The sequence below is a fragment of the Carcharhinus amblyrhynchos genome, unplaced genomic scaffold (assembly GCF_965287045.1).
Source record: "Carcharhinus amblyrhynchos unplaced genomic scaffold, sCarAmb.v2.hapA scaffold_430, whole genome shotgun sequence".
Classification (NCBI taxonomy): Eukaryota; Metazoa; Chordata; class Chondrichthyes; order Carcharhiniformes; family Carcharhinidae; genus Carcharhinus; species Carcharhinus amblyrhynchos.
Window position 1 is genome coordinate 1 of NW_027650170.1, and position 13,447 is coordinate 13,447.

The 13,447-nt window shown below is 59.8% G+C and overlaps 2 protein-coding genes across 2 annotated transcripts; one reads left to right on the forward strand and one right to left on the reverse strand.

Moving 5' to 3' along the window:
• Nucleotides 1-355: 355 nt before the first annotated feature.
• Nucleotides 356-2,184, reverse strand: LOC145339364 (lysM and putative peptidoglycan-binding domain-containing protein 1-like; the record flags this gene model as incomplete). Its single annotated transcript, XM_080183808.1, has 2 exons — nt 1,813-2,184; nt 356-636 (listed from the first exon to the last, which is right to left on the reverse strand). Coding segments are annotated over exons 1-2 (653 nt in total), but the record flags the coding sequence as incomplete, so codon positions are not given.
• A 694-nt stretch (nt 2,185-2,878) lies between these two features.
• scnm1 (sodium channel modifier 1) lies at nt 2,879-13,117 on the forward strand. Its single transcript, XM_080183806.1, has 7 exons — nt 2,879-3,022; nt 4,993-5,063; nt 6,416-6,504; nt 7,561-7,667; nt 7,764-7,864; nt 11,635-11,845; nt 13,030-13,117. Exons 1-6 carry the CDS (start codon nt 2,972-2,974, stop codon nt 11,807-11,809), a joined length of 594 nt encoding a protein of 197 aa, XP_080039932.1. The 5' UTR covers nt 2,879-2,971; the 3' UTR covers nt 11,810-11,845; nt 13,030-13,117.
• Nucleotides 13,118-13,447: the final 330 nt, after the last annotated feature.

The following is a 13,447-nucleotide window of genomic DNA, read 5'->3' on the forward strand; positions in this document are numbered from 1 at the left end:
GTCTGGAGACAATACACATCTCTTTAACCTGGGATCAGTGCTCCTTCCACTCACATTGTCAGCCACTTTAGGACTTGAACAGCAGGTTAGGTGTAAAGATTCGCATTCTAATCAGTAATCTCTAAACTGTCTGTGCTTTATATGCTCTGTCCGAGGCCAGAACTCTCCATTCACCTGACGCAGAGGGAAACCTCGAAAGCTTGTGTGTTTACTATCAAATAAATCGGTTGGACTAAAACCTGGTGTTGTCAGACTTTTTACTGTGTTTACCCCAGTCCAACGCCGGCACATCCACATCATGACACTCTAACCTCACACTCAGGCACCTCTGGTCTAAACGCCTGCTGTTACGAACCTGGTTCCACCGTCAGCGAGATTCCGGATGGCAGCTTCCTTGGAGTGACTGATCCGGGAGTCCAGACTCTTGAGGAAGTCCGTCGGCGAGAGTTCGGGACTCAGGCGGTCCTCGACGCACTCGGGGGAATTCTCGTCGCCTCCTTTTACCTGTTCCGTGTCTGGCACAGACCTCATCCCGTTGGGGTGGCCCCCCTGTTTTGGGGCAGGGATCCGGATCGATTCTTTCAGGAAGATGGAGTCGTTTGTGTACAGGCGGTTGGCTCTCTTTATCTGTTCCGTCTGAGCAAGGAGAAATCAGCGGTTAAAGCAGGGCTGTCAGCAAAGAGCCGGGAGGCCATTCTGCCCCTCGGAGACTGCCCCACCACTCGTACAGCCAATCCCCATCTCGGCTCCATCGAGCTGTCCGCTGCCCCTTAAACACCTTGACCCGAAACCCATCCATCTCCATCCAACAAACCCCGTGTAGCGAGTAAGAAACAATACTTTTCACTGCGTCCCGATACACATGACAATAATAAATCTAATCTATAGACTCTACAAATAAATACGATACCTATCCCCCCACCCCGTGCAGCCCCCTACCCTACCACCACCACCACCACCACCACCCCCGCCCCAGGGCAGTACCCTACCCTACCCACCACACCCCCGCCCCCAGTGCAGCCCCCTACCACCTCCCCCGACCCCGGTGCAGCCCCCACATCAATGCAGCCCCCCACCCCCCTGCCCTGATGCAGCCCCCTACCCCACACACCCCCTCCGCCTCCCCCCGCCCCCCTCCTCCTCCCTCCCCACCTCCCCCCCTCCCCCTACCACCCCCCCTCCCCCTACCCCCCCCACCTCCCCCTCCCCCCACCTCCCACCTCCCCCTCCCCCTGCCCCCCACCTCCCCCTACCCCCCACACCTCCCCCTCCCCCTACCCCCCCCGCCCCCCACCTCCCCCTCCCCCCCCTCCCCCCCACCCCCCCCTCCCCCCCCCCACCCCCCCCTCCCCCCCCCCCTCCCCCTCCCCCCCCCCCACCCCCCACCCCTCCCCCCCCTGCCCCCCACCCCCCCTCCCCTCCCCCCCCCTGCCCCCCCACCTCCCCCTCCCCTCCCACTTCCCCCTCCCCACCCCCACCCTCTCCCCCCCCACCCCCCCTCCCCTCTCCCCCCCACCTCCCCTCCCCTCCCCCCCCAACCCCCCTACCCCCACCCCCCCACCTCCCCTCCCCTCCCCCCCCACCTCCACCCTACCCCCCTACCCCCCTGCCGGTGCAGTCCCCTCTCCCCCCCCCCTCCCCGGTGCAGTCCCCTCTCTCTCCCCCCCCCCTCCCCGGTGCAGTCCCCTCTCTCCCCCCCCCCCTCCCCTCCCCGGTGCAGTCCCCTCTCTCCCCCCCCCCCCCCTCCCCTCCCCGGTGCAGTCCCCTCCCCCCCCCGCTGCCCCCACAGGGGGAGGCGGCTCGGTCACTCACGCTGACTCCGTATCGCAGCGCCAGGCCCGCCAGGGTGTCCCCGTTCCGGGGCCGGTGCTCCAGGTGCCGCTGCCCGCCGTGGTTGGCCGCCGTGCTGCCGTAGCCGCGCCCCGGCCGGCCCGCCCGCAGAGCCCCGCACTCCGAGCCGCCGCCTCCTCCACCTCCTCCGCCCGTCGCCATCGAGAGCCCACAATGGCGGCGGCGGCCGCCGCTCCGGCGGGGCTGCCGGGGCGTGCTGCTGGGAGTTGTAGTCTTTAACCTCCCAGACCCCCATCCGCTTTCTGTGTAACCGTCTCGGAGTGGACTACAACTCCCAGCATGCTCCTGGCATTGGTCACCATACTGGCACGGAAGTATGTCGGCTCCCCGCATTGCATTCTGGGAGGTGTAGTCTTTCACCTCTCAGACTTCCATCCGGTTCCTGTCTAACCCACGCTGAATAGACTACAGCTCCCGGCATGCGCCGGTCCTTCATCAGCCGGCTTCTCCCATTGCCCCCTGGGAATTGTAGTTTTTAACCTCCTGGATGCCCTTCCGCATCCAGTCTGTGTGTACGCCCGCTGGACTACAGATCCCAGAGGGCTGCGCGGCCCGCTTTCACCGTTGAAGGAGAGGGCAGGACGGGGGTACCACCCTTCAAAAAAACAGCGCTGCTCCCAGGCTGCACTGCGCGTCCCCAGCTGGGGGCGGGAAGAGCCTGCCCGCAATGCCTGCTGGGAGTTGTAGTCCGCCTCCCCGTTCACGCCCATTGTGTTCAGCACCAAAGGAACTATAAGTCCCAGAGGGCCAGGCGTTGGGCCTGTGCCGCCATCGCCGTGGACATCCCTCCGGGAGTTGTGGTCCACCTCCCCATTCACTCCCATTCTATTCAGCACCGCGAGAACTACAACTCCCAGAGGGGCCAAGCGCTGGGCCTGGGCCGCCATTGTTGTTGACGGCACCCACAATGCCTGCCGGGAGTTGTAGTCCACCTGCACATTCATTCCTGTTCTATTGGCCACCGCCTGAACTACAAATCCCAGAAGGCCGTGCGCTGTTTCCTCCTCCCCGCCGCCGCCATCTTGGGGCCTGTCCAGCCTCTGGAGGAGAGACAGAGGGAGATCCAAGCCTGGGATATTGTGGCCATTGCTCACCCACCGCCCCCCCTTCTCCCCACAGCATGGCTTTCAAACGGGATGGGGATGACCTGAGCCAGCTCCACTTGCTGAGGGTGGGTGTCTGGTGGGGTTTAAAAATAAATTGGGTGCTTTCCACCCCCCCCTCCGATAACTGGTGGTTGCCATGGCGGTGACCCCCCCCTCCATCTCAACGGTAACCAGGGTAATCGGTGGTTGCCATGGTCTTGGACCCCCCCCCGCCCACAACGGTAACCGGGGTGGTGGCTACCCCAGCCTCACCAGTAACCAGGGTAACCGGCAGTTGCCAAGGCAGTGACTCCCCCCCCTCCATCGGTAAGCCGGGTAACCACTGGTTGCCATGGCAGTGATCACCCCCCCTTCCCCCCCCCATCGGTAACCAGCATAACCACTGGTTGCCATGGCAGTGATCACCCCCCCCACCCTCAAACTCGGTAACCAGTGGTTTCCATAGTGGTGACTCCCTCACCGGCAACCCGGGTAAACCGGTGGTTGCCATGACGGTTCTCCCCCGCCGGCATCTGGTAACCAGATTAACCAGCAGTTGTCAGGGAGCTGCTGACACCATCGAAGTAACCAGGGTAACAGGCGGTTGCCATGGCAGTGACCCACCTCACCGCAAACCCTGGTTACCGGCGGTTGCTATGGTGGTTCACCACCAACTCCCCACCCCCCCTACCGGTAACCAGCAGTTCCCATGGCAGTTTTCCCCGGTATCTGGTAACCAGGGTAACCAGTGGTGGGCATGGTGCAACTGACACCACCTGGTAACCAGCGGTTGTCATGGTAGATAGCCCACACCCAGCCCTAGGTACCCAGCTGTTGCCATTGGCACCTTTGGTAACTAGAGTAACTAGCGGTGGCTGTTGTAGTGTACCCACACCCAGCCTAGGGTAACCAGGGTGCTATTGCTTCCTGACAGAGGATCCGTGTCTGGAATGTCGCTGAGTTGAACCTCCAACTGGTGTCATCGCGCAGTGGCTGACTTACCATCTCCGGAACAACGCCCAACATCACCCCGTCTCAGCTCATCTGCTGCGGAAACCCTCGCCCACCACACCTTCCTCCCCTCCAGCCCCCTACACCCCCCTCCCTAACTCCGTAACCTCCTCCAGCCCCCTACACCCCCTCCCTATCTCTGTAACCTCCTCCAGCCCCGTACACCCCCCTCCCTATCTCTGTAACCTCCTCCAGCCCCCGACACCCCCTCCCTATCTCTGTAACCTCCTCCAGCCCCCTACACCCCCTCCCTATCTCTGTAACCTCCTCCAGCCCCCTGCACCCCCTCCCTATCTCTGTAACCCCCTCCAGCCCCCTACACCCCCCTCCCTATCTCTGTAACCTCCTCCAGCCCCCTGCACCCCCTCCCTATCTCTGTAACCCCCTCCAGCCCCCTACACCGCCCTCCTTATCTCCGTAACCTCCTCCAGCCCCCTGCACCCCCTCCCTATCTCTGTAACCTCCTCCAGCCCCCTACACCCCCTCCCTATCTCTGTAACCTCCTCCCGCCCCCTACACCCCCTCCCTATCTCTGTAACCTCCTCCAGCCCCCTACACCCCCTCCCTATCTCTGTAACCTCCTCCAGCCCCCTACACCCCCTCCCTATCTCTGTAACCTCCTCCAGCCCCCTACACCCCCTCCCTATCTCTTTAACCCCCTACAACCCTCCGAGATCTCTGCGTTCCTCCAATTCTGGCCTCTCGAGCATCCCCCGATTCCCATCGCTCCGCCATTGGCTGCCTGGGGGACCCCAAGCTCAGGAATTCCACCCTCTCCGCCTTTCGTTAAAACCAACCTCATTGATCGAGGTTTTGGTCACCAGTCCCTCATACCTCCCCGCGTGTCTCGGGGCCAGGGTTGGGGGTGGGGTGGGGGTCAGATTCCGTCTGGCTGATTTCCAGTGACAGCCCCTGGGGAATGTTTTCCCGGGTTAAAGGTGCTAATAGAGACAGGGTTCTGCTGGGGTTGCTGATCTGTTACGCCCACACTGGAAAGGGGGGAACGGTTCTGTCCGACACTAACCAGTGTACACTTTCCTTGCAGAAGCGTCGTGTGGCCGATCTACTGACCAGTTACATCCCCGAGGATGAAGCCATTCTGATGAAGAACGGCAGGTGAGAAACATCTGCAGCACCCTCTCACCCTGTGTGTGTAGGGTGGGGTGGGGTGGGGGGGGAGACCCTTCAGCCCATCGAGACACGTCTACCACTCCCATCAGATTATTGTCACATGTATTGGGATACAGTGAAAAGTATTGTTTCTTGCACCCTGTATAGACAAAGCATACCGTTCATAGAGGACGTAGATTTGATTTATTATTGTCACCTGTATTGGGACACAGTGAAAAGTATTGTTTCTAGCACGCTATACAGACAAAGCATACCGTTCATAGAGAAGGAAAGGAGAGGGTGCAGAATGTAGTGTTACAGTCACAGCGAGGGTGTAGAGAAAGATCAGCTTAATGCGAGGTAGGTCCATTCAAAAGTCTGACAGCAGCAGGGAAGAAGCTGTTCTTGAGTCGGTCGGTACGGGACCTCAGACTTTTGTATCTTTTTCCCGACGGAAGAAGGTGGAAGAGAGAATGTCCAGGGTGTTGGGGGGGTCCTTGATTATACCGGCTGCTTTTCCCCGAGGCAGCGGGAAGTGTAGACGGAGTCAGTGGATGGGAGGCTGGTTTGCGTAATGGGATTGGGGCTATATTCACCACCCTTTTGTAGTTCCTTGAGGTCTTGGGTAGAACAGAAGCCCAGACCAAACTTCTATTCTTACTTGAGAAAGGATATACCGGCGCTGGAGGGGGTGCAGAGGAGGTTGATTCCAAGGGTTGGCTTCTGAGGAGAGACTGAGCAGACTGGGGCTATACTCATTGGAATTCAGAAGAGTGAGGGGAGGATCTGATCAGCCATGATCTTATTGAATGGTGGGGCAGGCTCGAAGGGCTAGATGGCCTACTCCTGCTCCTATTTCTTATGTTCTTATGTTCTTATTATGAAGGGAATGGGTAAGATAGAAGTAGGGAAGTTGATTCCACTGGCGGGTGAAACTAGAACTAGGGGGCATGGCCTCAAAATAAGGGGGAGCAGATTTGGGACTGAGTTGAGGAGGAACTTCTTCACACAAAGGGTTGTGAATCTGTGGGATTCCCTGCCCAGTTGAGGCTCCCTCATTGAGTGGTTTTAAGGCAAGGATAGATCGGTTTTGGAACGGTGAAAGGATTAAGGGGAGCGGGCAGGAATGTGGAGCTGAATCCACAGAAAGATCAGCCACGATCTTATTGAGCAGAGGAGCAGTTTCGAGATTTCGACCACTGCTCCTAGTTCCTACGTCCCAGTTTGGCCTGTCACAGGATCACAGTGAGAAGCCTCAAAGTTCTCCGTTCTGGTGCTAGTCAAAATAATCCCCCAACTCCCCCTCTGCCACGTTCCATTCCGCCACCCTCACCCACCCCTCCCTCCTCTTTCCTCAGGTACGCCTGTGCTGTCTGCTACAACCGGCCAGTCTTTGACACGCTGGAAATGTTGACCATTCACAGAAGGGGGAAGAAACATGTGGCCAGTAAGTGCGGAGGGAATGCGGTCACCACGGGTAAAGGTGGGGGATAGCAACCCCCCCCCCCCACAGTTTCATTCCCCCCCACTCCAGCCATCTCTGATCCAGAATAATAAAACTGCAGACTCTCACTCACTGCAAGTTCTCAAGGGAGCACCGCACTGTGGGGAGGGTCAGTGCTGAGGGAGCACTGCACCGCGGGAGGGTCGGTGCTGAGGGAGCGCCGCACTGTGGGAGGGTCGGTGCCAAGGGAGCGCTGCACTGTGGGGAGGATCGGTGCTGAGGGAGCGCCGCACTGCGGGAGGGTCGGTGCCGAGGGAGCGCCGCACTGTGGGGAGGGTTGGTGCTGAGGGAGCGCCGCACTGTGGGAGGGTCGGTGCCGAGGGAGCGCCGCACTGTGGGGAGGGTCGGTGCCGAAGGAGCGCCGCACTGTGGGGAGGGTCGGTGCCGAGGGAGCGCCGCACTGTGGGGAGGGTCGGTGCCGAGGGACCGCCGCACTGTGGGGAGGGTCGGTGCCGAGGGAGCGCCGCACTGTGGGGAGGGTCGGTGCCGAGGGAGCGCCGCACTGTGGGGAGGGTCGGTGCTGAGGGAGCGCCGCACTGTGGGGAGGTTCGGTGCTGAGGGAGCGTCGCACTGTGGGAGGGTCGGTGCCGAGGGAGCGTCGCACTGTGGGGAGGGTCGGTGCCGGGGGAGGGTCGGTGCTGAGGGAGCGCCGCACTGTGGGGAGGTTCGGTGCTGAGGGAGCGCCGCACTGTGGGAGGGTCGGTGCTGAGGGAGCGCCGCACTGTGGGGAGGGTCGGTGCCGAGGGAGCGCCGCACTGTGGGGAGGGTCGGTGCCGAGGGAGCGCCGCACTGTGGGAGGGTCGGTGCCGAGGGAGCGCCGCACTGTGGGGAGGGTCGGTGCCGAGGGAGCGCCGCACTGTGGGGAGGGTCGGTGCCGAGGGAGCGCCGCACTGTGGGGAGGGTCGGTGCCGAGAGAGTGCCGCACTGTGGGGAGGGTCGGTGCCGAGGGAGGTGATGGAAGGGGCCGGTGAAACACTCGCTCTCCCGTTTCTTGCACAGGCCTCCAGCGTTTCTACGGCAACCAGCGCGCCCTGCAGCGCGAGATTCAGAAACGGCGCCACCAGGAGTACGTGCGAGAGGAGGAGAGGGGGTCCGGGGAGCGGCAGGTAAGGCTCCCCCCTTGCTGGGACTTCAGACGGGCTGAATTGACCTGTTTCCCCCCTCAGTCCGGTGGGTCAGTAACGAACCGCTTTGTCTTCCAGACACAGGCGGAACCAGCCCCTCTGCTGAGCCGGACCCGAAGGATTGCCCACCACGCACTGCTGAGAGCCGCCCCCTACAACAGCTGCTGCCGACACAACCGGTACGGTACACTACTGTCATCGGCAAGGTCCATCCGCAGACCAGAGAAAGGCCATTCGGCCCCCCCTCTGCCCCTCTTTCTGCTCCTCTACCTCCCCACTTCCTCTCACCCTCACCGCCCTCTCTGCTATTTGCCTTTCCCACTCCCTCCACCTCCCCACCCCCTTACCGTGGGAGTGAGTCCCACGTTCCCCCCCCCACTCCCCATGGGAACGAGTCCCACGTTCTCCCCCACCCCCCGCCCCCATGTGAGCCAGCCCCTCCCATCCCCTGTGACAATGGTGAGACCACATCTCAAAATCTGTGCGCTGTATCAGTCTCCTTCTTAAAGGGCGGAGAGAGAGGGGCTGAATGGCCTCCTCCTGTTCCTGTGTAACTGGCCTGACCGAGAGGGGCTGAATGGTCTCATGTTCCTGAGTAACAGGCTGGGGAGAGAGGGGCCAAATGGCCTCCTGTTCCTGTGTAACAGGCTGGGGAGAGAGGGGCTGAATGGCCCCCTCCTGTCTGCGGTTGGACTGTGTGTTTAAGCTCTTTGCTTTCTTCTCTGTTTCCCCCAGAAAGGTCTACTGACCTCACCACCCCCCACCACCCCCCCGGGTTAATTGTGGCGTTCCGGGGTCAGCAAGTTTGTGACCGGCAGTCTGGCAGTACCGGCTGGTGCCACCAGAGGTCGCAGGCGGCCTGTTGGTTCAGCCCTTGACGTTCAGTGGCGCTGCCCCATGGCAACTCCAAGGGTGTGCGACTGTCCCACCACCACCCAACTCACCAGGGCCAGCGGACTGAGAGAGAGTCTTCTTCGGGACCCCTGTTTGCCTACCGCAGGAAAACAAAGCCCCCCCTCACTTCCCTCAAAAACTGTCCACCATTTACAACGCACAAGTCAGGAGTGTGATGGAATACTCCCCACTTGCCTGGATGAGTGCGCCTCCCCAACAACAATCTCCACTTGCCTGGATGAGTGCGCCTCTCCAACAACAATCTCCACTCACCTGGATGAGTGCGTCTCCAACAATAATCTCCACTTGCCTGGATGAGTGCGTCTCCAACAATAATCTCCACTTGCCTGGATGAGTGCGGCTCCAGCAACAATCTCCACTTGCCTGGATGAGTGTGGCTCCCAACAACAATCTCCACTTGCCTGGATGAGTGCGGCTCCCAACAACAATCTCCACTTGCCTGGATGAGTGCGGCTCCCAACAACAATGTCCACTTGCCTGGATGAGTGTCTCTCCAACAACAATCTCCACTTGCCTGGATGAGTGCGGCTCCCAACAACACTCGAGAAGCTCGACACCATCCAGGACAAAGCAGCCCCGCTCGATCGACACGCTAACCACAAAGACTCACTCCCTCCGCCACCTACGCTCAGTGACAGCCGTGTGTACCATCTACAAGATGCCCCGCAGCGAGTCACCAAGGCTCCTTCCACAGCACCTTCCAAACCCACCACCTCTACCATCTAGGAGGCCGGGGGGATGGGAGGCGGGGGCAGGGGTGCAGCAGACACATGGGGAACACCCCCACCTGCAAGTTCCCCCCTCCGAGCCACTCACCATTTCGACTTAAAGTTTATTTATTAGTGTAATGAGTAGGCTTACATTAACACTGTAATGAAGTTACTGTGAAAATCCCCCTTGTCACCACACTCCAGCACCTGTTTGGATACATTGAGGGAGTATTTAGCACGTTCAGTGCACCTTAACCAGCACATCATTCGGACTGTGGGAGGAAACCGGAGCACCCGGAGGAAACCCACGCAGACACGGGGAGAATGTGCACACTCCACACAAACAGTGACCCGAGCCGGGAATCGAACCCGGGTCCCTGGCGCTGTGAGGCAGCAGTGCCAACCACTGTGCCATCCCTGAAATATATCGGCCGTTCCTTCACTGTGGCTGGGGTCAAAATCCTGGAACTCCCTCCCTAACAGCACTGTGGGTGTACCTACCCCACACACACGGGGACTGACTGATGTCCAATAACAATCCTGGAACTCCCTCCCTAACAGCACTGTGGGTGTACCTACCCCACACACGGGGACTGACTGATGTCCAATAACAATCCTGGAACTCCCTCCCCAACAGCACTGTGGGTGTACCTACCCCACACACGGAGACTGAGTGATGTCCAATAACAATCCCGGAACTCCCTCCCTAACAGCACTGTGGGTGTACCTACCCCACACACACATGGGGACTGACTGATGTCCAATAACAATCCCGGAACTCCCTCCCTAACAGCACTGTGGGTGTACCTACCCCACACACGGAGACTGAGTGATGTCCAATAACAATCCCGGAACTCCCTCCCTAACAGCACTGTGGGTGTACCTACCCCACACATGGAGACTGAGTGATGTCCAATAACAATCCCGGAACTCCCTCCCTAACAGCATAGAACATAGAACACTACAGCACAAACAGGCCCTTCGGCCCACGAGTTGCGCCGATCACATCAACACCTATCTATAACCCCCAACCCCATAAAACCCCATATACTCATCCAGAAGTCTTTTAAAAGACCCCAGCGAGTTCGCCTCCACCACCACTGATGGCAGCCGATTCCACTCACTCACCACCCTCTGAGTGAAAAACTTACCCCTAACATCACTTCTGTACTTTCCTCCCCGCACCTTAAATCTGTGTCCTCTCGTAGCGACCATTTCAACCCGGGGAAATAGCCTCTGAGAATCCACCCTATCTATTCCTCTCAACATTTTGTAAGCTTCTATCAGGCCGCCTCTCAACCTTCGTCTCTCCAGGGAAAAGAGTCCCAGCTCCCTCAACCTAACTTCATAAGGCATGCCACCCAATCCAGGCAACATCCTTGTAAATCTCTGTACCCTTTGCACTGTGGGTGTACCTACCCCACACACACGGGGACTGACTGATGTCCAATAACAATCCCGGAACTCCCTCCCTAACAGCACTGTGGGTGTACCTACCCCACACACACGGGGACTGACTGATGTCCAATAACAATCCCGGAACTCCCTCCCTAACAGCACTGTGGGTGTACCTACCCCACACACAGGGACTGACTGATGTCCAATAACAATCCCGGAACTCCCTCCCTAACAGCACTGTGGGTGTACCTACCCCACACACAGGGACTGACTGATGTCCAATAACAATCCCGGAACTCCCTCCCTAACAGCACTGTGGGTGTACCTACCCCACACACACGGGGACTGACTGATGTCCAATAACAATCCCGGAACTCCCTCCCTAACAGCACTGTGGGTGTACCTACCCACACACACGGGGACTGACTGATGTCCAATAACAATCCCGGAACTCCCTCCCTAACAGCACTGTGGGTGTACCTACCCCACACACATGGGGACTGACTGATGTCCAATAACAATCCCGGAACTCCCTCCCTAACAGCACTGTGGGTGTACCTACCCCACACATGGGGACTGACTGATGTCCAATAACAATCCCGGAACTCCCTCCCTAACAGCACTGTGGGTGTACCTACCCCACACATGGGGACTGCGGCAGAGGGTTCAAGATGGCAGCTCACCTGCGCCATCTCAAGGGACAATTAGGGCTGGGTGATAAATGCTGGTTTAACCAATGACGCCCCAAATCCCGTGATTGAATAAAAAGAAAGATAGAATTGCAGCTCCCCAGGTCGAATAGTTGGCCGTGTTTGTCCACACAGCAGTCAGAACCATCCCCGCTCTGCCTCACTGCGACCGAGGCGCTCTTGACTGTGCGTGTGAGGTGCCACACTCTGACACCCTCCTCTTCTCTCCCCTCCCAGGCCCGTGAAGGAGAGCCACTCTGCATCGCCCGGTCACAGCACCGCAGCCGCTCCGAGTCAGCAGCGGCCAGCAGGAGGCGTCACTGAGACACCCAGGGTCGCGGAAGGCAGCTCGAACACAGGCTCGCAGCTGACGGGTATTGCTCCCCGCCTGGGACGATTCGGAAGCAGCTGACGGAGGGTCAGCACGTCCAGGGGAAGGCGGCACAGGGTCAGGAGAGGACTTCAGTATTCCACTACGCCCCCCCCTCCCTATCTCTGTAACCTCCTCCAGCCCCCTACACTCCCTCTCTATCTCTGTAACCTCCTCCAGCCCCCTATACCCCCTCCCTATCTCTGTCACCTCCTCCAGCCCCCTACACCCCCTCCCTATCTCTGTCACCTCCTCCAGCCCCCTACACTCCCTCCCTATCTCTGTAACCTCCTCCAGCCCCCTACACCCCCCTCCCTATCTCTGTAACCCCCTACACCCCCCTCCCTATCTCTGTAACCTCCTCCAGCCCCCTACACCCCCTCCCTATCTCTGTAACCTCCTCCAGCCCCCTACACCCCCCTCCCTATCTCTGTAACCTCCTCCAGCCCCCTACACCCCCCTCCCTATCTCTGTAACCCCCTACACCCCCTCCCTATCTCTGGAACCTCCTCCACCCCCCTCCCTTTCTCTGTAACCCCCTCCAGCCCCCTACACCCCCTCCCTATCTCTGTAACCTCCTCCAGCCCCCCTACACCCCCTCCCTATCTCTGTAACCCCCTCCAGCCCCCTACACCCCCTCCCTATCTCTGGAACCTCCTCCACCCCCCTCCCTATCTCTGTAACCCCCTCCAGCCCCCTACACCCCCTCCCTATCTCTGTAACCCCCTCCAGCCCCCTACACCCCCTCCCTATCTCTGTAACCCCCTCCAGCCCCCTACACCCCCTCCCTATCTCTGTAACCCCCTCCAGCCCCTACACCCCCCCTCCCTATCTCTGTAACCCCCTCCAGCCCCTACACCCCCCCTCCCTATCTCTGGAACCCCCTCCAGCCCCCTACACCCCCTCCCTATCTCTGGAACCCCCTCCAGCCCCCTACACCCCCTCCCTATCTCTGGAACCCCCTCCAGTCCCCTACACCCCCTCCCTATCTCTGTAACCTCCTCCAGCCCCCTACACCCCCCTCCCTGTCTCTGTAACCCCCTCCAGCCCCCTACACCCCCTCCCTATCTCTGTAATCCCCCCCAGCCCCTACACCCCCTCCCTATCTCTGTCAGTGTGTATGTTTATATGTATATTTGAGAGTGAGTATGTCTGCGTGTGTGAAAGTCTGACAGAGAGAGTGCGTGTGTTAGTGCGCGCGCTGCTGGTGCCTGTCATGGTCAATCAGCCTGTGAGGTTCACAGTTCTTTGCCTCCTCGCAGGGTGCTCCGAGGAGCGGGTGGGGAGTGTCACCCAGGAAAGGAAAGAGGAAACCCCAGGCCAGCGCCCCACGTACTCCAGCTGACCCAGACAAACAGAAACAACTCGAGCATTACCTGAAACTGAAGAGGTGAGTGACTGTGCTCAAAACTCTCTGCATCAAACAGCGGGAAAGCACCTGCCTTTCTATAGCACCCACCACCTCCGCAGATTCTCCCCATGGAGACAGCACCCCCCCCACAGTGCGGCGCTCCCTCGGCACCGACCCCCCCCACAGTGCGGCGCTCCCTCAGCACCGACCGTCCCGCAGTGCGGCGCTCCCTCAGCACCGACCCTCCCCACAGTGCGGCGCTCCCTCAGCACCGACCCTCCCACAGTGCGGCGCTCCCTCAGCACCGACCCTCCCACAGTGCGGCGCTC

Coding starts and splice junctions, on each gene's coding strand:
- scnm1 (XM_080183806.1), top strand. CDS start 2,972: ATGGCTTTCAAACGGGATGGGGATGACCTGAGCCAGCTCCACTTGCTG. Junction 3,023..4,992: donor GCCAGCTCCACTTGCTGAGG/GTGGGTGTCTGG, acceptor CTTTCCTTGCAG/AAGCGTCGTGTGGCCGATCT. Junction 7,668..7,763: donor GGGGGTCCGGGGAGCGGCAG/GTAAGGCTCCCC, acceptor TTTGTCTTCCAG/ACACAGGCGGAACCAGCCCC.